This window comes from Ipomoea triloba, chromosome 3 (assembly GCF_003576645.1).
Source record: "Ipomoea triloba cultivar NCNSP0323 chromosome 3, ASM357664v1".
Taxonomy (NCBI): Eukaryota; Viridiplantae; Streptophyta; class Magnoliopsida; order Solanales; family Convolvulaceae; genus Ipomoea; species Ipomoea triloba.
This window is the reverse complement of record NC_044918.1, coordinates 25,786,461-25,812,883: the sequence shown is the minus strand read 5'-3', so window position 1 is coordinate 25,812,883 and position 26,423 is coordinate 25,786,461. Positions and strand designations below refer to the sequence as shown.

The following is a 26,423-nucleotide window of genomic DNA, read 5'->3' as shown; positions in this document are numbered from 1 at the left end:
AATTTAAGAATTATTACAAGAAAAATGAAGAAATCAATAATCAATAATATAATAAAATTAATAATGACAAGTTTACATATTGCAAGTACTACCTACTACGTAGTAAGAGTAACTGTCTGATATGAAACAAATAAAATTTTACAACTTTGAAATATTTTCCTAAGAGTTAATTCCAGCAATGGTCCCCCGACTATGCTGATTTTCCAAAATTAGTCCCCGTCTTTCAATTTGGACAAAATAAGATCTATACTATCATATTTCTTCCACCAATGGTCCTTCCGTTAACATGGCTGTGAAGTGGCGCTAACATAAGGGGTAAAAGAGTACTTTCAATTGCTATACGACCGGTTGACTATGTAAGACCCAAAATCCCCATTCCAGTAAGAATTTTTCCTAAACCCTAAGTTAGATATCGAGAATGAAGTGGGAGTTGAAGGTCGCAATCCGTCGTACTAGGAGCTGAACAACGAAGTAAAACGAAGGCAAAACCAGGCAGAACAGATGTTGTGGGGATGGATCGATAGGTATGTTGTTCATTGGACTTAATTTTGTGTTGTTGTCTAGCTTTAGGAAAACATAAAGCATCGAAGTGGGGACCAAATTTGAGATTTGTATTGTGTTGTTTAGTATATGTTGGTTTGATAAGATATATATATTCATTGTAGATTGAAATTTCGTAGAGGTGGGGACCATTGTTGGGGTCCATTGTTGTTTGTTTAGTGCTGAATACTTTTTTGTTTATTAGTGTATACACATGTTTTGTGTTGGGGACCATTGTACTATAAAGTAGCTGTTTTTGCATGAAATAAGACCTTTAAGTCTACTACATTGTTGTTTAGTGAATATCATGTTCTAGAAAGTAGGTGTTTGCAGTAAATGCACTGTAAACTTTATTGCAGTGTTGTTGTTTGTTTATTATTTGTCCTAAGTAGTGCATTGTCTTTATTATTAAAAGCAGGACTATTTACCATTACTTTAAGACATGGAGGAATGATAGTTCAAAGTTTACCACCTAAATATATTGGTGGGAATATCAAATTCATTTTTAAAAAATGGTAGAAGATGAGTGGGGATGATTTGTTTAAAAGAAAGGTAATTGAAATAGGGTATAACATGGACGGCCCTTTGAGGTACTTCACTGTCTTTGGAAATGGGTTGCAAGAATTGGTTGAAGACTGTGAAGTTTGGGATTTAGTAAACCAATGTGGTAGTCCCAAGGTGATAGAAATCTGGATTATAAAAGGAGGGGTTGGTGATGATAGTAATGGGGAGGGGTGTGCTAGCAATGCAGAAAACTGTGAAGAATCTGATGGTAATGATGATAGTGGGAAGGATTATGATGGTAGTGAAGAGGATTTTATTTCATATGCATTAGGTAATGATGATGAAGAGTTTGATAATAATATAGATGTGAATGTAGAGTATGGAGGATTAGATGATGTAGAGGTCCAACACCAAGAAAAAGCTAGCTTGGCTGTAGTAGCATGTGATGAAATCAGCTACTCTGATGAAGGAAGTATTGCAGGCAGTGATAGGAAAAGGAAAGAAACTGCCAAAGTTTTTGAAAGAGATTGAAGGTAGGTTTCCTAAATTTTCATTGGGATTGACCTTTAAGGATAAGGGAGAGTTTAGGGAAGTTGTTGCCAATTATGGAATCAAATAAGGGAAAGAAATGAAATATGTAAAAAAAAAAAAAAAAAAGACAAAGTGAGATGTGTGGTGAAATGCAAGCATGAGAGCTGCCCATGGCAAGTGACCCTTAGATTTGCCACAGATGACAAGTGTTGGAGGATAACTGTTTTAAAGGACAAGCATGATGGATGTGTTAGGACCAAAAAAATTCAATGGTGAATTCCACCATTGTTGCAAAAAGATGGAAACAAGAGATTAAAGGTCATTTGGATTGAAAAACAAACCAGTTTTTATCTAAAGTGTGCACTGATGACCATTACACGATAAGTAAGACGCAAGCCTGGAGGGCTTTAACAAAGGCAAAATGTGAAATCAAGTGTGAGGCTAAGGACTATTTCAACAAGATTTGGAGCTATTGCAATTTGCAAGGAAATAGAAAGATCAAATCCCAAAACTACATATGTTTTGAAGTTTAGTGGCCTGCTTGAGGATGGAAAAAAAAAAGGCTTATGAGGATGTATATCTGCTGGGAGGCTACTAGAGAAGGGTTTAAGTATTGTAGAAAAACCATAGGGCTAGATGGTTGTCACTTGAAGACTAAAACATGGGGGCAATTGTTGACAGCAGTAGGGATTGATGCAAATGAAAGTATATTCCCAATTGCTTATGCAATTGTAGAAGGTGAGAACAAAGACTCCTGGACTTGGTTTTTACAGTTGCTAAAGAAAGATTTGGAGATAGATGTTATCTTAGAGAATGACTTGACAGTGATGTCAGATAAGCATAAGGGTCTCATACCAGCCTTTGAAAGTGTGATGCCTGGTGTTAGACACTTACACTCCAGCATGAGGGTTGCTGGTTTCACATCAAATCCAGTCAAAGATAGCTTGTGGAAGGCAGCTAGGGCCTGTACAGTGAACAATTTTAAGGCAGCATTACAAGAGTTAAGAAATGTTGATGAAGATGCATTTGCTTGGCTTGCTGATAAGCACCCATTAGAGTGGTCTAAATCCCACTTCACTGGAACACCTCATTGTGACATCCTGGTAAACAACATTTCAAAATCTTTCAATTCAATGATCTTGACAGCAAGGGAAAATCTTGTCATTATTTGCTTGGAATTGATCAGAAAAAAATAAGCTATCAAGTTATTTGAAAACAAGAATAAGGCAGTAGAATGTAATGGGTTCATTTGTCCAACAATTGTGAAAAAGATAGATGAAATTGAGAAGCAAGCAGGAGGGTTGATTGGCTATCAATGTGGTCCCATGCTCTTTGAAATAATAGGGACAGTTTCTGGGCAGTACAATGTTAATTTAGGAAGAAGGTCTTGTTCTTGTAGGAAATGGGACCTAATTGGAATCCCTTATAGCCCTTATGGAAGAGATCTGGAGGGAAGCCAAGTAAAGCTGGTGAGTCTAGTAGATAATCTATTTACCTGCCAAGAAAGCATGTGACTTTACATTGCACTAAATGCAAACAAACAGGCCACAACAGTAGGAGGTATCCACAAAATCCAATTGTTAGACCTCCAAATCAGGTTACACACTTTCTCCTTATGTTTATTAATTAAGAATTTAGGATTTGAAGCTTATTAACTAACCTTTATGTCTAAACAGAACAAAAGAAGAAGAGAGTCAGCAGTTGCAGTTGCAGTTTCAGCCCAGCAGGAAACCCATGTTCACCAGGATGCCCATGTCCAATAAGAAGCCCAAGTCCAACAAGAAGTCCAAGTCCAATAAGAAGCCTAATTCCAACATGATGTAATTACTCAACCTGAGATGGAAGATAACTAATGGGAGATTCCAGATGAGATATTGGATGTTCACTAGCATCAAGTAGTAGTTCAGAGTGAGGGCATTGAAAGAGGTAATTTATTGTTAATGCACTATTACTCCAATTCAATTATCAAGAACTAATTCAATGGAAGTTTTGTAGGAATTTCATTAAGTAGCACAAACAGAATTGCAGTCCAAGAAGTAAGCCAAGATCAGCATGCTCATTATAAGTTTGAGTCCATTAATTACATTTCAACTAGGCACAAACTACCATTTATTAATTACTTTTATTATTAGCATCTCAAGAAGGCATGGCAAGTGTAAAAGCTGTTAGAGGAATTTAAGGACCAACTAGAGGGAAACAAGTCAAGCCACGCCAAATAAATCAAGCAGGAAGAAACTACCTATTAAGAGGTATGCTACAAGATCATGGGGATTCAGGTCGCTATTCATTGGGAATGACAAAGATCCAATCAATTTGGATTAACTCAGTGTTTAGTTCATATATGTACTCTTGTATTAGGTCTATTTTGAAAATTGTTGGATATTAGAACAAGGCAGTAGATTTGTGTATTAGCTCTGTTTTGCAAATTGCTGAATATTAGAACAAGGCAGCAATTTGGTGTTTTAGGTCTGTTTTGATGGAATTGTAAGCATAATGTCTTTTTGGTTATGAAATGCTACTGCAAATGTACTGAAATTGCAAATGTAATGTATTTTGGTTATGAAATGCTACTGCAAATGTACTGAATTGCTACTGAAAATTACACATAACCACTTTGTTTATTTTTAACAACACTAGCATTCTGCTTTCATTACACAAAACCACTATTAACACAAGAACCTTATTCTTCCTAGGTGTATTGACTGCTATAACTATCAACAACAAAATGCATATCACAATCAATGCAGTCACTATCCTAGTACACTTCCACTGTCTACGAGGTGTGCTGGTTACGAATGCCAACCCTGTCACTCCAAGACCCCGATCCCGTGAGGTCTTGGCGGCGGCCTTCAACGCCCTGCTGTCAATCTCGCAGGGGATGAGGGGCTCATTAGTTTTGGGGCATACCCCTTTGCCTATTGGGTCCGGCCACCTCATGTTTGTGAGTTCAGTTGAACCGTGGAGGTCCAGGTGCTTGATCTATTAGTTGCCTTTGATGAGATAAATTGTTGATTAAATATGATATTCCTATTCGGTGTGTTATTATGTGATCAAGCATGATATTTCCTTGTGGAATGATATTATGAGATTAAGTATGATATTCCCATGTGATATTATTCTATGATTAACCTATGTGTTCAAGTACGATATTTCCATGAGAAATGATATCATAGGTAAGCTATGTAACTAAGCTTGATACTCTTATTTGAAATAAAGCTATGAAATGAATAATGTGAATGAGCATGATATTCTTACTTGGAATGCAATTATGAAGTGATATGTGTGACAGTGTAATTGGGTAAGCACCCGACCCGAACCACATGCAAGCACCCGACCCGGAACCACAGGTAGACAAGCGGACACAAGAAGAAAAACGGTCACCCATTATACAAGCGCGACATATTGAAGAGAAATTACTCCAACGGCTCCTTATCATTATTACACGCACTTAGTATAGGCATTAAGTATCCATTACATCCACATAAGTATCCGTGAACCCTGTTGTATGGGATGGAACACGCAAACTATTGTACTGAAACTATTGTATACACTTATCAAAATATACAACGGATAACATTTTTACCGTCATTGGTGCTTTCGTTGAGAGTCGAGATCAAATCTCAGGCAACACTTCACACATTACCAAAATTAACTTATCACTGGAAATGGCTCGATCAGGATCTAGCAGTTCCCATGGTTCTCGTCACGTGAATCATGGCAACACCCCTGGTGATCTTAGAAAACAGCTCAACAACAATCATAGTGGAGGGCAGCAAGCACCCATGGCACGGGTACCGCCTATGGACCCCCAAGCGACGGCCCGGGCCATTCAGCAGGCAACGACAGCTTTAACCCAATTGGTGACGGGGATTCAAGGTCAAGTACCTCACGCATCTATGCAGATGGATTAAATAGGGCAAGAGAGGACCCAACGTATATGTCACGGTGCAACTCATCGGCCAGCCGTTTCTATGCCCGCCGTAGGATAATGGGGCGAGAGGGTTGCTATCCAGCAGAGGTTGCGGACACAGCCAAAGGCCAAGGGGTCATCCACCAAGGGTCCACACATAGATGAGCAATCACAGCGGATAGAAGGGGTGGGTGAGTCTGGAGGGTTGGTTCCGCGTCGGTCCACGGCGGTCAAGCGAACCCCAAGTGTGCAGGAAGAAACGGTAGAACGACTACAAAAGAAAACAAAGGAGCTAGAGAAAAAAAAATGGAAGCAAGGGAGCAGTCGCATGAACCCGAGGTGAGGATGGTCGCACCATTTGTCGCGAGAATAATAGACGCACCCCTTCCAAAGGAGTTTAGGCTTCCGGCTATCAAATCCTACGTAGGGACCACAGACCCGAGTGCGCACATAACGAGGTATAAGGCAGCAATGGTGATGGTTGGGGCAGATGATGCCATTATGTGCAGAGCATTTTTGTCCACTTTGGATGGAGCGACCCAAGACTGGTTCAATACAATCCCAAATGGCTCAATCCAAAATTTTGCAGAACTATCAAAAAGCTTTTTGAATTACTTCTCTGACAGTATACAACGTAAGAAGTCTTTCTCTCACCGACGGACGGGGGACTACTTTTGTCTCAACGATGGTATATGGGTGATCTCTTGAACCGCGCTGGGATGACAGATTGTAAACCGCTGGCCACTTCGGCAGCCTTGACGCAGACTGTAGTGCCTACAGATGAGCTGTTCGACAACCCGACACAGTACCGACGTCTCGCAGGTGCTCTACAGTATTTGACCATCACCCGACCGGACCTTTCCTATGCCGTCAACTGATTGTGCCAGTTCATGCATGCTCCAACCACTGAGCAATGGGGGCTGCTAAAGCGCGTTCTTAGGTAAAAGGCACCCTAGACTATGGGATGGGGTTGACACCCTCCTCGGCATATGATATTCATGCTTACTCGGACTCGGACTGGGCCGGGGTGTCCAGTAGACTGGAAGTCCACGAGTGGCTAAGCGGTGTTTCTTGGCTCTAATTTGATTTCGTGGATGTCTCGTAAGCAACTGAAGGTAGTATTTTGCTGCGGTGAGTGATTGTGGAATGAAGGTATGGATTGTGTTAAAACGAAGAATCTAAGCTCCACGAGTGTCGATCTCTCGAGGATGGCAAATTGGAGAATGCAAGTTTCCTATCTTTTATGGTTTAGACAACACAAAAGCAGAAAATATAGAGTGCAATGAAACATAATATCGTGAGTGCAAGGTTGGGTAAATTTAAGAGATAATTACGAAACAAAGGCGGATGGGGGCTAGAATCTCAAGGAGTTTGCTTCATTTCATACAGGAGAGATTTGGTTTTCCTTGGGAGTTGATTGAAGGAGCTCGGAATACATTCCTGAGTGGCGTCACACTCAAGCTCCCAATCCTCAGTCGGTTGGGGAATATTATCAAACACTTTACCTACGAGTTTCCTCCAGACCTCATCTTCTCAGATTGAGGGCGGGAGATGTGAGTAGTGGGCTCTCATCCCTTTGCGATATCTCGGCTAAGGGATGATCCTAGATCCTTGAAGGGATCGGAGCCCTCTATCCAACAAGAACATCCATAACATACACACAATTTCAATAATCCCAAAGAAATCAAAACTCATTCAACATTATAGATTATGAGCGCGAAATCTCCATCCTTTCTAGCCCCTACCCTAAAATCTAGCCCTTCATAGGCTTCAATAACATCATATCATTCAAAGAGTAAGACGTATTTACAAAAGCAAAGCAAAAAGCAAATAACTTTAGGAAAAGTGAAGATTCAAGAGAGAAATTCAAAGAGAAATCCAATAACAACAAAGAAAGAGTGTACCCACGATGAATTCCAAGCAAAAAGGATCCAACATTCTCCTCTCCAAGAAGTCCTCTCCTTCCTCTTACCAATCCTATCTAACCCTAACCTAAAAGTGAGAAATGGAAAATTAGCAAAAGTCCCCTACTCCAAGCTGAAATGTCCCTTTTATACTAAAATTTCGCGCAGGGTTCTGGTGCAGGTCCACGTGACCTACACGCGTGTGGGCATGCGTGGATGCGTACTGGAATCTGTCCATGCATGCCACACGCGTGGATGGGGGCGTGGACGGAGGATTCCTTGTTCGCGTCTCCTTTGCTGTCTTCGGGTTGGTCTTTGCGTGCCCCAAGTTCGGGTTTGTTCTTCTCTTCGTCGTTCATGTCTTCCTTGGTTGATTTAAGTCTTTAATCCTGTGAAAATCTTTTAAGACATACCACGCAAAGCTCTTTTGAAATCATTAGCATAATAACATGAAAATACGTAGATTGAGTCTTTTAAAACATTCGTTTGGCAATAATTCTTCCTTAATTAATCCCAATACTTAGGTACTTTTGGCGTCTATCAGCAACGCATTGTTTCCCGGTCGTCCACAGAGGCTGAATACAAAGGTCTAGCCGATGTGCCGGCTGAAGTCACGTGGGTGGTGTCTCTACTACGCGAGCTTGAGCTACACTCCGGACAATTAGCCACCTCTACCTTGTGGTGTGACAATCTTGGAGCTACCTACTTGTGTGCCAATCTTGTTTTTCATGCGCGGACCAAGCACGTGGAGATTGACTAAATCTTGTTTTTCATGTGCGGACCAAGCACGTGGAGATTGACTACCACTTTGTTCGGGACAAGGTTGCCTCCGGTGACTTCGTGGTCAATTTTGTGTCTATGAAGGACCAGCTGGCTGATATCTTCACGAAGCCACTACCAGTCCTGCGGTTCGGCATTCTCAGGGACAAGCCACCCTCCAACCTTGTGCTTGAGGGGTGTGTTAGAGCTCTTAGGATGTGATTGATTATTTCAACTTTGACTTAACTGTACTTCTATAAGTCTATTATGTTGGAGTTAGTTTAGGCCTAAGTCTCATTGTAGGACTCTATTGTGGTTCTCAATTGAATAACAAAACATTCGGTTCAACTCAGAGAATGACCTGGAGCTGGAAAGTGTGTTTGCTTCGCAGAATACAATTTGAATAAATCTAAAGAACTGTGTACTCTGCCCGGTGTATCTAAATCTTTCGCAATAGAGTTGGGTGAATTATTAAATTAGATCTGCTTCCTTTCTTTTTACCTGGAAATCTGGAATGAATATGGTACAAAACAATCTCTCTATTGAAAGAAAAAAACACTTGATGCCATAAATGGATCAACCTCAAGTTGCTTGTAAAATCAGGTAAACATGCACTATCTGCTTTTCCAAAGTAAGCTAAAACAAAACATAGTTGTCGTATGTTTAGATGCGCACAACTATCATTTCTACTCGAGAAAAATTGGATCAGTTAGTTTTCTTCTCGTCTTCGTTCTGTATTGTAGCGTCTGTGCTACTGGAGGCCTGTATTGTAGCGTCTGTGCTACTGGAGGCTTGATCGACATCCTCTCCACCAAATCCAAATTCATTAACACGCTTCCTGTCCACTGGATAAATCCACCTTTGATACAGATATATGAGAAATATTAAATCTGCAAAACAAGAACACAGACATTAACATGATATCAACCAAGTCATAAAGCCAAATATTATCAATTTAACAAGACAGACGAATTAGTAAAGGGAATATAAGTAGCTGTATAAAGGAAATGAAAAACACAATTTTCTGTTTAAGATTAGCTATTTTCTAAATTGGATGACGAACTTAAGTACTAACACTTTAGATTTAGATAGATGTTTGTGACAATTGTAGTTCATGCAAAAGTTGTTAATCTAGTATTGGCAAATAAAAATTTATACATTTAAAATCTAGATTAGAAATTCTCTTTAACAAAAAAAATCTAAATTCCTGAATTTTAAGAAAGTTTTAATGAAAATAAGCAAATAATGAAAAAAAAAAAAATGGGTTGACCTTAAAATAGCAAACATGATGACAAGTAAATGCTACAGAGAGTAACATTTTAGATCTTTGCTAAGTGCTATATGTGTACTCTACCATAGGGCACCACAATTACTCCACTCCAAATGAGCCAGAAAGTAGAGTATAAGATTTGATTAGTCTAGCAAAACTTACCATCTCGAAAGACAGAGAGACGATGCAATGTAGGCATCTTTATGACAAATGCGAAGAGATCATCAATAATTGTGTTTAGAAACTTGTATGTCATCTGCCTCCAAGGTAGATGGGCAACAGACTTCAACTTATAGTTAATGAATAACTGAGGACACATCATGATGAAACCTGTGAAAATTTGCCAGAAATGAAAAAAATTATTCACACAAAATACTTCACTATCAATCAATGGCTGCTAAAAATAACAAAAAGACATAATTTTGGACTGAGTTATTCATGATACATTTTCCCTGAACCTTGAAAAATTAAACTAAAATATGTTATAGAAAATGCTTTCACAAAAAATACTTTTGCATTTTACGTATCCATTTCAAGCGACACAAGGTATTAGTTGCAGACATATGGCAGGACAACATTGCACAAAACAAGAAGTATTAGATAATTTTTCTAATTGGTCTGAGCCTTTGAGGTAGCAGTATGAGTAGCCACATGCAATTCAAATACATGCTGGAGCAAATGTTTCCAGGTGAATATTTCAGCAGAGCAAAATGGAGAGCTAAAGATGAAAAGGAAAAAAAAAAATCAACAGATAGAGACTTACCAAACATATAAACACAGCTTGTGAGGGAAGAGAGAATCCAAGAATACCAACTCTTGTGGCGATCATACATTAGAGAGTATATAGAAAAGCATACAACCAAGAAGAAGAGGAGATAGGATAGATACTTCATGGCAAGATCATCATATTCTTTTGTCTTGTTCCCAGCATACGATTCCCGATCACGGAATCTCAACATAGGTATCTTACCAGATCTGTCAATCTGGAAAATATAGCAGAGAACAAATACACTAAATTTTTCCGCATATGGAGAAGTAAAAAATAAAAAAGGAAACATAGTTATTCAACATGGAAAAGCTGATACATAGCAACATTGTCCTGTATTACAGGGTCTTTTAGCCCAATAGCAAAGACACCATTCAACTCCAAATATCGGTGGTGTTTGACCTAGTTGTAGTAGTAGTTTTCTGATATCCAGTTCTAAATGACATAAAAGTCATCTAAAATATATGGCAATTGACTGCATACTACTACTGAGTGGTTTAACAATTCAAAATATAAATCCACTTTTGCTGATTTTGTATATGAAGATTAAAAAGGATACAACAGTCAAGGAGAGATGATTAATTTATATCGTTGTAGGTTTCAATGAAAATTTCCAGCCTTTTAAGAACATCAAAAATAAGTATATGAATAATGTACTTTGAGTTAAGTGGGTTACAAATGGCTAATGGATTTTATGGACTTGTTCATACCCAACACATTTATACACAAACTGTGAACAAACCCAGTTATACCAATTCCCAGTCCAACCTGCCCAAACCTGCATATTTGACCCTTCTCTCAAATTTCACAATGTCAATACAGATCTTACATTTGTGCATGGCCCAACAACCAATATCAGAGCTTTCATGAATCATCTTTCAAGTACAAAAAAGGATAACAATTGAAATTCACATGTTCATACATACCTCTATGTGCATGGCCTTTCCTATTTTCCAGAACTCAATGCAACAACCGATACCAGAACTTGCAAGTATCATCCATGAAGTTTCATTGTCAAGTAAATACAGGAAGACAATGAGCTGGCAAATAAAGTTCACAATAACTGATTTTGCAGATAACCCTTCCATGGACTTGTTTTTGTTCCAAAATTGAATATCTGAAAAGTTAATAATTATTCAAAATCATAATTTATCCTGCAAACTTGCTTTTATTATCTGCATATACAAGAAAAATAAGAGACAGCTATTTCTTACCATTCTTAAATGCCAAGAAGTCAAACACAGAATGTAGTAGTGATACAACCATGGTAATCGCAAGAAGGTATGGGTTTCCTTCCAAAAAGACCCTCTGCAAAAATAAAAAGGTTGGAGACATGCAATTTGAAAGCAAGAGTCAAAAAAGCAAGAGTAATGCAAAACAGCTGATTGTCGTTTTAATGCCAAAACCAATATGCAATTACAAATAAGTAAACCCTAACCTTCAGTTCAACAAGAGTAATGCAAAACAGCTGATTGTCGTTTTAATGCCAAAACCAATATGCAATTACAAATAAGTAAACCCTAACCTTCAGTTCATCAGACTCGCCTTCAAGCATGCTTCCATAACTACGATGGATCTGAAAAGACTGATCTATCTGCAGGAAGAGCTGCCACTTTGTCATGCTTATGGGGCTAACCTCAAGATGCAGTGGCAACTCTGTTACTGTGTCATTGATTGGTATTAACTTATCTTTAAGTAACCAAAACTCATTGAAGAACACAGTTGGGAAGTAGTTTCCTGTAGTAGGCTCAATATTCAAGTCTGAGAATTGCTGTAAAGGAATTTACCTTGCTGAATAACAAACACATTAAATTTGCAAGGAAAAGAAAAAATGACAAAGGATACAAGGAGCAATATTTGGTGGGACTGCATTTTGAGTGTATCTGAAAAAGAAATCAACCATTAGCATGTTCCTTGAGTAGAACATCATGGAAACAACTAACAAAAATATTTTCCAATGAAAGAGAAAATAATCATTAGGCCAGAGCCAAACAGAAAAGCTACGCCCACCAGCAAATAGAGCATTCATAACAAATAGGAAGACATTTATGCCTGCTACATAAAACATAATGGGCCAGAGTATGAACCAAATTCTTATATGTGGGCCCATGTAAATGCACAAATATCAGACAACGTTGATTGCACAAATTAGACAGGGCATGCAACATATAGCATAGTTGATTTGATGTTCATATTTCCTCATTATGTTTATGCATGGCCATCCATACACATCAACATAAGCTGAAATATAAAAGAACATGATTATCAAATATGCACAAAAGCGCCATATTGTAATTCCTTAATTTACATAAACAAAACAGCGGTCATTGGGTACTAAATTTAATAAGAAAATGCTCCTTTGGACCTGAATTACTCTCAATGATTCAGTATACGGAGTAATTAGCTAATATCAATATATTTCTTAAATAATGTTGGACATATTTTTTTAATTAGGCTACTACAATTTGGGATGGTAGATACTAAATATCGTATAATCAATTGCCATAATATTATATAATATTTTAATACTTTTTGGGAAAAGGATCAAATAGGCCCTTAAACTTTACACCAAAGTGTAATTAAGCCCTTCAACTTTGAAAAGGTACAATTAAACATTTGAACTTCTCATTTTAGTGCATTTAAACCCAATAACCGGTCATCCACCTGAAATGACCGGTTATTAGGTTTCCGGTGAAAATTCCGACGAAAATTTCGACAGACGGCTACCGGTGACTGCCATATATTAAAGAGAAATGAAATTGACAGGTGATTTTGTACTCTATTCTCTTGTTTGTGAGGTTTCTATCATGGAGGCGGTGGAATCGGCCACGACAATGGTAGATAGACTATGGCGGTGGTTGAATTGATTCTCCAGACATTTTCTTCAACAAAAAATCCCAATTGCTCTAGGATTTAGATTGGTGATTTTGTGACCTTTTCATTCCTTTTTCAATTTCTACATGTTCTGTGTATTTTTAGTTGATATTCTGGTGGCCTTGCTTTGTTTTTCGACTATTTTTCTCAGATTTGCCGTGTCCAGCTCTAGATTTGAGATCTGAATTTTGGTTGTCCACCTTAGACGACGACGCTAAAACCCCATTGACCAGACCAAGCGACGATTTGACTCAGGCAAGTGGGAGTGGACTGCTCACCATTATCATGGAGAGTCGTGGACTGCCTGCGACGACCGATGAGGGGTAAGACCGAAGATCCGACCTTCGACTTATCTAATTTTATGTGTTTGGAAGAGACCAATCGGTCAGCTTCACCCCTGTAGAAGATCAATCAGCGCCCAAGGGAGAAGGCAACTGGAAAGCCAGTCGTCTTCTCCGGTGGATAAGGCAACTGTTCAGTTGCCGGCGGTTGTTTTTTTCTTTAAATCGCAGCGACAAATGGTGGTCAGGGCAGTCAACGGAGGATAACGATGGTCAAAGGCAAAAATTTTACCGGTAACCTATTGGTAACCGGTAAATCGGACTTATTTGATTCATTTTGATAAGTTTGAGTGTTTAATTGAACTTTTTTAAAGTTCAAGGGTTTAATTGCACTTTCATGTAAAGTTTAAGGGCCTATTTGACCCTTTTCCCATACTTTTTTTAAATTATTATACATTACATAAATTTCACCAAGCATTCAGTGGAAAAGGACTCATAACCAAAATTTCAAAACATAGGTCCAAAGTTTAAATATGATACTAAAATCTTCACCAAACAATAACTAACAGCCTCTTTAACGCTAAATGAGGTCTGTGAGCATGCACAAAGACAAGTACATTGGTAAGTAACACTTAATACACAGGCAAGTCAGGAGCACATTTTCTTCACTATATCAGGAAACTCTGTTTATGATGGATAAAAGTAGCGCACAGGATAAAATTATAAAAGCACTCTACAACTTTGCATTTCACATTTGTTTTCTTGAATAAAGCACTTAGCCACAGGATAAGAATAATATGGAAACCATAAAGAGCAAAGGACAACATGTTTAAGATGGGCATTGAAGCATAAATTCATAAAACCAAATTATATGGAAAGAAAATACACTCAGACTTTCTGATAAGTGATGAAGCAATACCTTGTGAAATCATCGACCAAACTGATTGTAACATTTGGCTTCCAATAAGAAACCCATTCAACTGGGACATCCTCTTTAGAATCAGCCATATCTTCTTCCACTACCTGAAGCCAACAGTATCATTTCAATGTTTCATGATGAACAATTTTTTTTTCATGGTAAATCTTTACGTTCTTTTGTGGGGCAAAGGTGGTGAAGATTCTGAAGTGCAGGGCAAACATGTAAAAGCTAAAACTATGGTGATTACAACTTATCAGTCACCATTTGTTACATTTTGAGTGTCGACCTCAAATAGTCAAAACACTAGTAATATTTGTACAAGGCATCAGTAAGTTTTCGTGGCATGAATTAGATATTAGCAGTCAATGCCCGATTTTCAAAAAAAAGCAGTCAATGCCCAACAGACAAATTTTATCATCAACATAAGCACAATAAGTAACCAAGCGTTAAAGGCAAACCACTAGGAAGAAATAGTTTTGGCAGCAAAAAGAGCACATATAGAAGAATATATACCTTGGGCACATCTGATTCATCTTTAGAGTCTTCAGCGTTTCCTAACAGACTCTTCTTCTTATCTGCTTTTGACTTGGGCAAATATGTAACAACAGCTGAGTGGATAAAAAAAGATGTGTCACACATAGCCTCCATTACAGCAATGCAATTATAATTCTTTTTTTCCTATTACAGTTGGGGGATGAGTATCAAGAATAAATATTGTTAGAGAGCAGGATTACGATGTGTTCTTCCAAATGCTGCCAACGGCTGGTACTCTGGATCACTGGGATCTGGAGAATATCCAGAGCGAGCAAAGAAAACATGAGCATAAAGACTGCCATTGTGCTTCAAAGCCTGAAAGTAAATCAATAGGCAAACACATCAAGAAACTCCTACGCAAAGGAATATGCAAGAGCCAAGAAGACAAGAATGAGAAAAGAAAACACATTTTACAGGACACAACCACATAGTATCATGAATCAAGCTGAATACATTGATTATAATTTTGCACTCTCTAATATATGGTACCTCAGATGGAAAGTACTTCAAAGAAAGTGACCTTGAGCTTTCATGTCCCCAAACAGCATAAGGTATATTTGTCTCATGCCAAAAGAGCGCAGTTTCACTCCCAAAGTCATTGAACTTCTCTTGCTCAGAGAGATACAACCACATGTCCTGAATAAATAATTTTTAAAAAATTGTTAAAATTTTTCAAACTGAAGGATGATTATGGTTCAAGCATGGAAATAAAATTATCTGTTTCCCCAAAACAAGAGCATAAAACACTGTAAAATATTTAGTTCTCTGAAAAAGGATGCAAAATTAGCTGCTTAACACAGCCCAACCAAGAAAAAGAGAGAGAGAGAGAGAGATAAAGAGACAAATTTTACTTTCCCCCATGATAAATCAAACTAATACATTGATTCCTTTAAAAGCAAACTTTACTTTCCGTTTTCATCATTTGCACATTTTTCCCCTATACTTTTCACCAGTTTACTAGAATACTGATTCTAGTATGCTACCCAGACATGAGACATGTAGCTTGCAATTTATTCTAATTTTAAAGAGTCATATCGATCAATAAATTTTCAAAATTAAAAGGTTCTGTGTTTTCCAATTTGGTAAGAAAACTCAACTATAATTAGTCAGTGAATCAAGTTATAACTGCATACCTCATGCATAAGATTTTTCTTTCTTTTCCCTAATGAAATTTTTTATCTAAGAAATCAAAACAAGATCATCTAGCATTGACTTACTGGTAGGTTAAACTTAAAAAGAAACATTTACTGTAGCTCAACCAGTATCTTGGTGTTTTGTTTTCCCCTTTTCTTTGAATTCCACAACCAAAACTATAGTCAATCTCAATTACCTACTATTACAGTATTACTATATTTGATTACACACAATAATTTGAAAAAAGATACTTGTTACAAAACACGAAACCAATGTGAATTTTTCTCCCTTTCTCCAAAAGTAAAACAAACCATTCATAAAAATTAAAAAAAATTAAAAAAAAAATAAAAATAAAACCGTTCATAGAAAGCACCATGTAGTGCAAGTTACATAGCCTTATGAAAATGTCAGGAAGTACGATTTTCTTTTTCTTATTTGAAGAAAAATGACTGTATTCCAAGTTCCTGAGGCTAGTAATTCCCACTCCTAGTGTGTGTGGATATATTTACACTCAAAATCCTATGGTGATTCACCTCAAATGTTTGCCTCTATTTTCAACTCACAGGTTGCAAAACTTGCATCTTCCAATGCTTTGAACTCCAAGGTAAAGACAAAATGTTTACCAGGGAGGCAGGGTAGAAGAGTAATGGATTCTGAGTTGCACAAGAAAGTGAGAAGCAATGATTTTGCTGAATAGTTTATCAGAACTCAGAAGGGATTAAATTTCAAATAATATGCACATTTACATTGGAAACAGATCCTTGCAGCTCTTATCTTGTCACGGTGGATAGAACCATTCTTTTTCCAATACCTCTCACAAGCCAAACCAAATGGCCAATAACATAGAGTTTACATCTGACTAGCAGAACTCTATGCTTTCTATCTCATTTTTTCTAAACCTAATCTGCCTATATTCAAAGTAGAATAAAAAAACTCCATGGCTTAGTTGCAAATTATAGTATTGAAGCGCCTGGAAGTTATGTGCATAGAGTTTAACTCTAAACTAGTCCACAGCAAGCATTCACATCTACAAATATATGTAGACACAGGCACCAAATTTGGCGTAATATAACCGTAGTTAATTAGACTAAAGTGTACTGACCAATGGTTCGCCTTTGTGGAAGAGATTGGAGATCTGGACAGAAGGATCGGAAGGGGCGCGTTTGGGGGAGAAGAACTTTGATGCGAAGTACCAGAAAATAGCCATTCTAATTACCCCCGTCAACATCTGCCCCATCCCCGGCTGCTGCTGTTGCTGCTGCCTTCCTCCTCCTCCTCCTCCGCCGCCTCCTCCACCGTCGCCTCCACCTCCAGCAACTGGCGGCGCCATCCTCTCGACTACTAACTCTGAAGCTTTATCACTACCGTTTAGGAGCGTCCAAAGTCGGAGAAGCAAGTGCAAATCGGCGAACTCCGATGTTTACTAGAACGAAAAAAGCTAGTTAAAGGCTTAAAGCAGCAGTGATATACTTGTATTGGGAATCATTATAGCGGTGGACACGCAAGTTTGCAACTAGAACAAATGGACAATGACTGCCAGATATTTTCCCCAACTTTGGATTTCTGCCCTAATTTTTTTTTTCTTATTAATCTTTGTTGAGATTGTTTTTTTCTTAGTGCTTTGTGTCTCAATTTTCACAAATTATATTGGTTTTTTATATAATTTTCCCCAATTTCTTCCTTATAATCTACTCCTACTTACTTAAAAGTTAGTTTAAATAAATTTGATTTACATTGTATTACTATTTCCTATTGATGAATGAATCAGACATAGATCCAAGTTAATTGGGCTCAAGAGTGGAGGTCCAATAGTCAATTACATCCATAAAATGATTGGAGACCATGGACAAGGGATGGAGACCAAAGTAGAATATAAGATTGAAATTTAGGGTTGGACGCAAAGGTCAAAAACAATTGCAATTGTTATACCATAGACTAAGGTTCATACATTATGAATTTTGGTCTAAAAATTATGTATCGACAGTTACCAAATTTTGTGCATGCAATTAATAATTTTTATATTTGTAAATAAATTGAAGCACATAACATGATACTTACAAATACATAACATGATAACTTCATATACACAAATTGTTAATTGCAAACACATAAGATGTTGGTTAACATGTTATGTGTCTGCAGTTAATATATTGGCCCTGTTTGGTAAATGACTGTTGGCTGATTGGGTTGGTTGTTTGGGTTAGAATGAATGATTTGTTGATAATATTAGCTGATTGTAGAAAGTTGTTTGATAAATTAGCTATTAGTTGATAGCTGTTTGGTATAATTTCTTTTCTCAAAAAGCTAATTGAAAAAACTGCTTTGAGTAGCCTTTTGAATTTTAGCATTTTGGAGTTACAAGAAGCTTATTAACCAAACAACTAATGGTGGTCAAATAAGTCAAAATTGGCTGATAGGCTGATTATTTACCAAACAGGACCATTATGTACCTGCAAACTACAGTTAACAGTTTATGTGTTTGTTAGTTATCATGTTATGTATCTATATTTACCATGTGATGTGTATTCAATTTGTTTACATGTATAGAAACAGTTAATTATAGGTACAGAATGTATCAACTGTAGTACATAATCTGAAAGTTATTTTTGAACTAGGGTCCACAATGCAAGATAGACCCTAGTCTATGGTATAATCTGCCAGACAATTGTTATACTATGGACCAAGTTCATCTTGCATTGTAAACATTGGTCCAAAAATTATGTATCGCAACAATGCCTGTAAATAAATTGAAGGCAATTAATTATAGACACATAAAATGTTAACTATAGACACATAATATGTTAAATGCAACAAATAATATATTAACTGCAAACACATAATATGTACTTAAAATATTGATTTGGAATATAGATTTGAAATTTTAAAAACAAAATTACAATTTGTACTACAACAAATAAGGTTTGATTTAAGTAAAGAGAAAACAATGTATTCTTAGAATTATTATAGTATGATATTTATATTTTTTTTTTAGGACAAAGATTCAAAAATTAATAATTTTCACTTTTATAAACACTCTTCATTTTCACACTAAATTTATTCACTACAAACTCTTCTTATTGTTTTTAAAAGGTATGATTACTTAACTTAATCTTCTTACTTTATATTAGTTCTTATTTCAATTCTATGTTTGATCATACATATCTATGCTCAAAAGACGTAAACCCTGATTGAGTCGAAGCAACCCATGTAGATGGAGAAATCTAGTAGTAGGTTAGGGGTGACAAGGTGAGGACTTAAGATAAAATATGATCAAATAATAGAGGTAAGAACTAGTATAAATTGATTAGATTAAAAAGAAATCATATTTTAGATAGCAATAAGAAGAGAGAGGAGTGAAACTTTAAAACTTTAAAGAAGTTAAAATTACAAGTAACAATACTAAAAACTAATGATGGTTGATGAATTTTTTTCGAAGTTATGTTTATTGTAAATTGTTTCCTTTAGCTCGTATCGCTCCCGGGTGAAATGGATTACAATATAGCAAACAAGAGAGACATAGTAGGAAAGGAAAAAAGACAAAGTATAGTAGTGTAATGGTAGAAACTTTTATTCCTATATTTGATCAGTACAATACAAGGTTATATATAATTACAATCATAACGGAAATCAATAATGACATATATAAATACGACCGTTACAACAGTTACACAATCTACTCATAATGTCCACAATTAATAATATTTATAACACTCACCCTTGGATATTATCTTACCATAATCATGCCTTGTTAAAAACTCACTAGAAAAACTCTGTGGGAAAAATCTAGTCGAAAAAACAATACACGATATATGGGTAATGCATGTGTTGCTTCGGTTGCCTCATTAAAAACCTTAACTTAAAAAAACCATGTGGAAAAAAAAACTTAGTTAAGGATAAAAGAGTACAACAATAAGCCTTCAGGGCATCATTTTAAGATTTTTGGGTTTGTTTATTAAAGTATTTATTTGCAATTTTCCCCATTGACATTACTATATCATACTCATGTCTCGTTAAAAACCACACTAGAAAAACTCAATGGGAAAAACTTAGTGAGAAAAAGAGTACATGATATGTATGCATTCAACCAACTCCATCTCAACCAAAGAAACCGTCTTTTGAGGATTCCTTGAATACTTTTATACAAGTCTGCACTAGACAACAAGAAGCTTATGAGCAGCGATTCCAGATGCAACAAGAAGCAAATGATCAACGATTCTAGATGCAACAAGAAGCGAATGAGCAACGGTTCCATAGGCAGCAAGAAATGACAGAGCAACATTTCTAGCAAAATGAGACTTCCTTGAGAAAACTAGAGGTACAAGTGGGGCAAATTGCTAAAGCTTTGCAAGGATATGTGTTAGGTAAGTTACCTAGCCAACCCGAAGAAGCTAAGGCTAAGGCTGTAAGAAGTGGTAAAATCATTGAAAACAATTCAAAAGAAAATACCACTCCTAAACAAACTGAAATAACTGAAAAATTGAATAATAATGTTAATGTTAGTAGTATTGATAAGGATGAGCCTCAGTTACATAAATCTAATAATCCTTATGTGTTTCCCAAGCCTTATGTGCTACTAATCCCTTTTGATGTTCAAAATGACAAACTGGGCAAAACTGCGATTGATGAAACTGTTGAGGTTCTAATTTTGACATCAATGAATTTGCTTGATAAAGTTATCCAATGTTTTGTAGTTAAGGGGTTGGACTTTGCAGAAAAAGATAAGTTGGAGTTTGATAAACTCCAAAAGGAAAACCTGTTGAATGACGTTGATCATAAAACAGGTTCTTATTTTCATTTAAAAATTGGGCTAGATGAGAATCCCGCAAAAGAAATTATGAATTAGGGAGTACTTTATTTATCTTTTTTTCTTTCATCTCACAACATTGGGGACAATGTTGAAAATAAGTGTCTTGAATTGCCACCAATGCTATGTTGGACAACATGAAAGAAAGGATGATAAGAGAAATTGAAGAGAAGAAGAAGAAGGAAGAAGAATACATGTTCTCCAATTAAAAGTTCTATAATGTTTATTTACTTTATGCTTTTTGCACTGAAATGAATTTGTAATCTTCTTGAGATATTAATAAAAGTTTTTCAGTGTGAGTTGCGTAATGTTTTAAATTTCTAGTAGTTAAAATTCCTTAGAAAAACTTTGTCAAACTCAATTATGGGTTGAATTGTAATGAAAAATCAATTCAAGTCTAAAAAACTTTATAATATGGGTATAGGTTTTGGCATCATCAAAAGGAGAAAATTGTTAGAAATATTTGTAATTTAGATTTTGATGATACCAAAAGTTAGGATTTTAGTCCCTCACTTATTTTATCTTCTAGACTTAGGAACTATTTTCTCTAATTCAAATATACAGTCCGAATGTTTAACCCGAGAGGTTACGTTTCGGATAGAAAAACAGTATGAATGTTAACTCGAGAAGTTATGTTTTGGATAAGAATCAACAAAGTTTGAATAGTAACTTGAATGGTTACACGTCGAATATCTTGAAGATGAAGACCTCGAAGAGTTCGAGAAGAAGATTCGAAGAGTAGAAGATTCAAGAAAAAGGTTGAACGAATGGTAAAGTCAACCATTTGTATCTGAGAGGTACTAGAGTGTTATGATTCGAAACGTTAACTCGAATAGTGATAGTTAACCATTCAAAAAGAATTGCTCGAGACATTCTCTAAGCTAACTGTTCGAAACCTTAAAGCACTAGTGAATGTGACCAAGGCAAAGAGAGTCTTAGGTTCACATCCTAAGGAGGATTTTCCTTAAAAAGGCCTAGACATTTTGTATAGAAACAAAAGATATGTTCAGCACAAATTAAGTGTCTAACTGTGGAAAGTGTTACAAGTCTACTTAACCTTCGGATAACACGCTAGTCTCTACCCATCGGTCAATAGACATTTGAAATGGGTTTTCCTCCAATGGACACACTTCTAAAACACCTATAAATGCCTTCATTCAAGACTAAAGAAGGTGTTGGTCTATTCAAAAATTTTATAAGTGTTCAAAGCAATATTAAAAGCGAGACTAGTGAGAGAGAAAAAAACTCAAAATTCTTATCCAGATTCAAGAGACTTGTGCTACAAAAGAAGTTCAAATCTAGATTCAAGGATCCAATTTCTTAGTTGGAGATTGAAAAAATCTTATCTTCAACCCTTTGTACCTCTACTTGGTAGAAGTAGAAAGAGAAGGAGTAAACTCATTAAGGAGTTGAAAAACCTGTGGAGTTCAATGTTGGCTTTGTGTTCAAGGCTTGAACGTCCCTTTTATACTAACGTGATAGTGCAAATCTCTTTAGGAGTTTTAAAGAGAAGAGTGGAATAGGCTGAGTTGGCTGAACCACTATAAAAATCTCTCTCTCTCTCTCTCTATATATATATATATATATATATATATATATATATATATATATCTTTTACATTACTACTTTGAAAAGAAGCAACCCCTCGGAGCTTCTTCCGTCGAATCGTTAATTTTTCTAAAACTGTACAAGTCTATTCACCCCCCCCATAGACTTGTAACCCCTGCCCACCGGGACCAACAATAATATTCTAAGAATTTTGATTTAATACATAAAGTATCATTAGACAATATAGGATCATCACGAAATTCATAAAGTTTACCAACAATATTTACAACATAAATTAAAAATAAATGTCGTTGGATAATATACATCAAACAAAGCCAAAGTTGCATCATTAAATTCTTGTGATAATTAACAAATTTTTGTACAAGCATCCTAGTGTTGCGGAAATAATTGGATTTCATTGTTATTAAAAAAATATAATAAATTTTTATATTGAGTTGTACAACATAACAAATTAAAAGTAGAATTCCAACGAGTTGATACCTCATGAGGAAATCTTTAAGGGGGCATATTATTTCTTTTACAAAAGTTACTAAATTCTTTTTGAGCGTTTGGATGTTTCCACAAATAAACAACCGCACCTCTAATTGGTTTAATACTATTATTAAGTGAAACCAAATCAGATTGAAGACATAAATTCAACACATGTCATACACATTTTTGGTGAAAAAATTTGCCACCAAAATATGAAATACATAATTCCTTAAGAGCAAGGATTACAACAGTATTATTCAAAGCATTATCAAAACCAATCGCAATAATTTTGTGAGCAATTTTGTATTCATCAAAATCATACTCTATATAATAGCAAAATGTTTTTGCCAATCCTTGTTTCCCACCCATTTAGTACGACGTCGTTTGGCTTATGAATATGTGTTTTTGGAGATTGCAGAGGTGTAAATGCTACGTCGCCCTTTTGTTTTTGCATTTAAAGATAACATTATTTTCCAAAAGATTTGTATTAATAAGTAGTTAATATGCCTCTTCAGTTTTACACTATCTGATTACAATTCAAAATAAAATATCAGTAAAGTAATGAATGCAGAATACACATAATCCCTCAATTAACTTAAGCCTACTAAACTGTTCAATATCTCAAGAATATTAATTACGAACAGTAATGATTCAATTTTGAATCTGAAATACAATTACAGTATAAATAGTAATGCCCTCTCAATATGTCCTTGCTTCTCAGGTTAGCCCTATCCACACCCATAGAGCAATAAGAGTGCGGTTGGTGAGATCTTATGAAGTACCTGAATTACGTAGACGAGCAATTAGTAAGAGCAAATAATGTCTTTTCCACGATGAAGAGGTAAGTTTAATACATTATGTGCAACTATAAGCATGTTTTCTGATTGCAGTTTCCTTTTTTTACTACCTTTTTTTTACTAAAAATATATTATTTGTTATTATATAGGGTACATACATACATGGTACTATTTCCCGAGAGGATGTTGTCAAGTATCGTACTGTTTTTGTTGAGGGCAAAGTTTATTCTATCAAGAACTTTTTAGTAGTGACAAACTACTATACATACAAAACATCTCCCCACAAATATCTAATAAATTTCAATTATTCTACCACTGCCAAAGAAAGTAAGAGCAGCAAATTCCCTAATTTCATGTTTTGACTCAAGTTTTTTCAGTCAGTCACTGATGGATTCAACTACTCTAAATGATAAGGAATTATTTGGTATATATATTTTTCATGTTTTACTGTTACTTAATTTTATGTATTAAAAAAAACATGTCTCAAATTATTGAATTGTATAATTTCTACCTTATATCAATATAGACATCATAGGCAGAGTTGTGGGGATATATTCTCCAGTTGAAAAGCTAATTGCTGGAAAACAATCGAGATTGATGGATTTTTTAATCGAGGACAGTGAGTAAGTACTTAGATACATTCCTTTATTGTTTCTATAAAAATAATAACAAAGATATGAAATAATACTTATCTATACACCAGGGAGAGACAGCTGAAGTGCACCATCTAGGATGATCATGTCGAAGCCATGCTGCCATATTTTAATTCAACAGAACTAGAGCCTGTAATTGTTTTGATACAGCTTTGTAGAGCCAAGACAGTCAATGGTAAATCTGTAAACATAAAACTCAGTATTTGTGAAATATTTAACATTTGAAATGTTTATAACTCTGATTTTGGCATAATGTTTTCTTTTATTATTTAAGGTGAGGTGAGAATTACTAGCTCATATGATGCAACCAAATTGTGGTTTAATCACTATTGCCCTGAATTTACAGAATTTAAGGCCAAGTATGTATTCATGTGGTTTACAATGTTCAGAACTTTGTACTTAATGTATATATTTTTCAAACACATAACAATATACTATCATCTAACAGGTTAACCAAGGAAAGCACTCCTATGAGGAATATTAGTACTAATTCTATTGTGTCTCAACCCACTGATCTAAGAGATTTTATAACTGGATCTGTTGTCATTACAACAATTTCAAATTTGTATCAGCAAATAGAGGTTAGCTTCAAAGCCTTTTAATACCTTGATTTGTAAAAAAAATAAATAAATAAATAAAAAATTATATGCATGTATCAAAAAGAGATGTTACCCTTCAAAGCCTTTTATAACTTAATACCTTTTTGGCACCTTGTAAACTTTGCCAGAGTGGAGATTTCTATGTTCCTGCAATGATCACAAGAATTGAAAGAAGTGGAAAATGGTACTATGTCTCATGTAGAACAATAGGATGTAATAAAAAACTTAAATTTGACAAGGGACTACTTTACTGTGAAAAGTGTGATCGTAAATGGCAAAATGGGGCAATAAAATATAAGTTAGTTGTTAGGGTTGCAGATGCAAGTAGTGACTGGGATAGGGAGTATTCAGAACTACTTGGCATGACAGCAGATAGTTTGCATTCAAGATATGAAAAGGTAAGTTAAGACATCAATGTATTCATTTTTCATGTTGGAGAAATGTTTACTATATTTCTAACTCTGAGGTTGTGTTTATACCATTAGGAGGATGTAGATGTTCCTACTGAACTAGAGTCCTTGATTGGTAAGGCAATGGTTTTCAAGGTTAACCTAAAAAAGGAAAACAAACAGAATTATGGATCAGCATTTGGTGTGATGAAAATTTTAAATGATGAAAATATAGTGGCGGCTTATTGTTCTTCATTTGGGGCTGATTAAGAAAATGATCTTATTTCAAAGATGATTGAAGAATATGGGGATGAAGAGTCAGATAACGTAATAATATCCCAAATCTACTCCAAACTTATTCAAATTTGTGTATTTTTTTTACTAATTTATTTTTAAATTTTAAATCATGCAAGATGAAATAGGAGGTGATGAAGTTAACAGCCTTAAGAATATTGTCCAGGCAAGAAAGCAAGAAGGAGAGCAGGAACTGAGCCCTTTAAGCAAAAGATCTCTATTGGACCAATTCTCTTCAACTCAGCAAATGAAGAAAGGAAGACTTGACATGATTAAGAAGGAGAAGATTGCCTAAATAAATTCCAAGATTTCAAACAATGTCATTTGAAACTATTTCACTTTTTTTGTTCCTTATGTGGAAAAACATTGGATAACATGATTTTATTTCTATTTTTATTTGTGTTCTAAATTATAAATATCCATGTATTCTTTTTTTTTCTTTACTTCTCATTTCAGGTTTTTCATGAAATACAGTCAGCGAGTGCAAGCTGCATGCATTAAAGTGAAGATAACATATTATTGAAGACAAATGAACTCCCTAGGATATAGAATGCCTACTTTCTTTTGCTTTTATGTATTCTAATGTACAGTATGATTACCATGAATAGAAATATGTAATGAAACCACTCACTACTTTTTAAAAAAAGGTTGTTGAACTCTATTCCCCATCTTTTAAAATAAAGTACATTGAAAACAAATAACTAATACGTGTCTTTAAACAAACAAAGTATAAAAAGCAGACAACTTATATTATTAATTATTTTCAGACAACATGTGGTCAGTATTCTCTTTACAACTCACCCTAAAGCTTAAATAATTAAAGAATACCAATATACTTTATATCAAGCTAAAGTAATAATTGAAGCACTTTAGTATTAGTCAATTACAAACATATATAACTACCAGATTAAATTGATAATC

General features: G+C 35.6%; 1 protein-coding gene across 1 annotated transcript; it reads right to left on the bottom strand.

Annotated features, from left to right (window-relative positions):
• Nucleotides 1-8,624: 8,624 nt before the first annotated feature.
• LOC116013395 (cleft lip and palate transmembrane protein 1 homolog) lies at nucleotides 8,625-17,491 on the bottom strand. The gene is made up of 12 exons (XM_031253120.1): nucleotides 17,029-17,491; nucleotides 15,282-15,428; nucleotides 14,993-15,107; nucleotides 14,772-14,866; nucleotides 14,259-14,362; nucleotides 12,030-12,067; nucleotides 11,710-11,945; nucleotides 11,399-11,492; nucleotides 11,111-11,301; nucleotides 10,182-10,401; nucleotides 9,581-9,748; nucleotides 8,625-9,038 (listed from the first exon to the last, which is right to left on the bottom strand). Exons 1-12 carry the CDS (start codon nucleotides 17,254-17,256, stop codon nucleotides 8,854-8,856), a joined length of 1,821 nt encoding a protein of 606 aa, XP_031108980.1. The 5' UTR covers nucleotides 17,257-17,491; the 3' UTR covers nucleotides 8,625-8,853.
• Nucleotides 17,492-26,423: the final 8,932 nt, after the last annotated feature.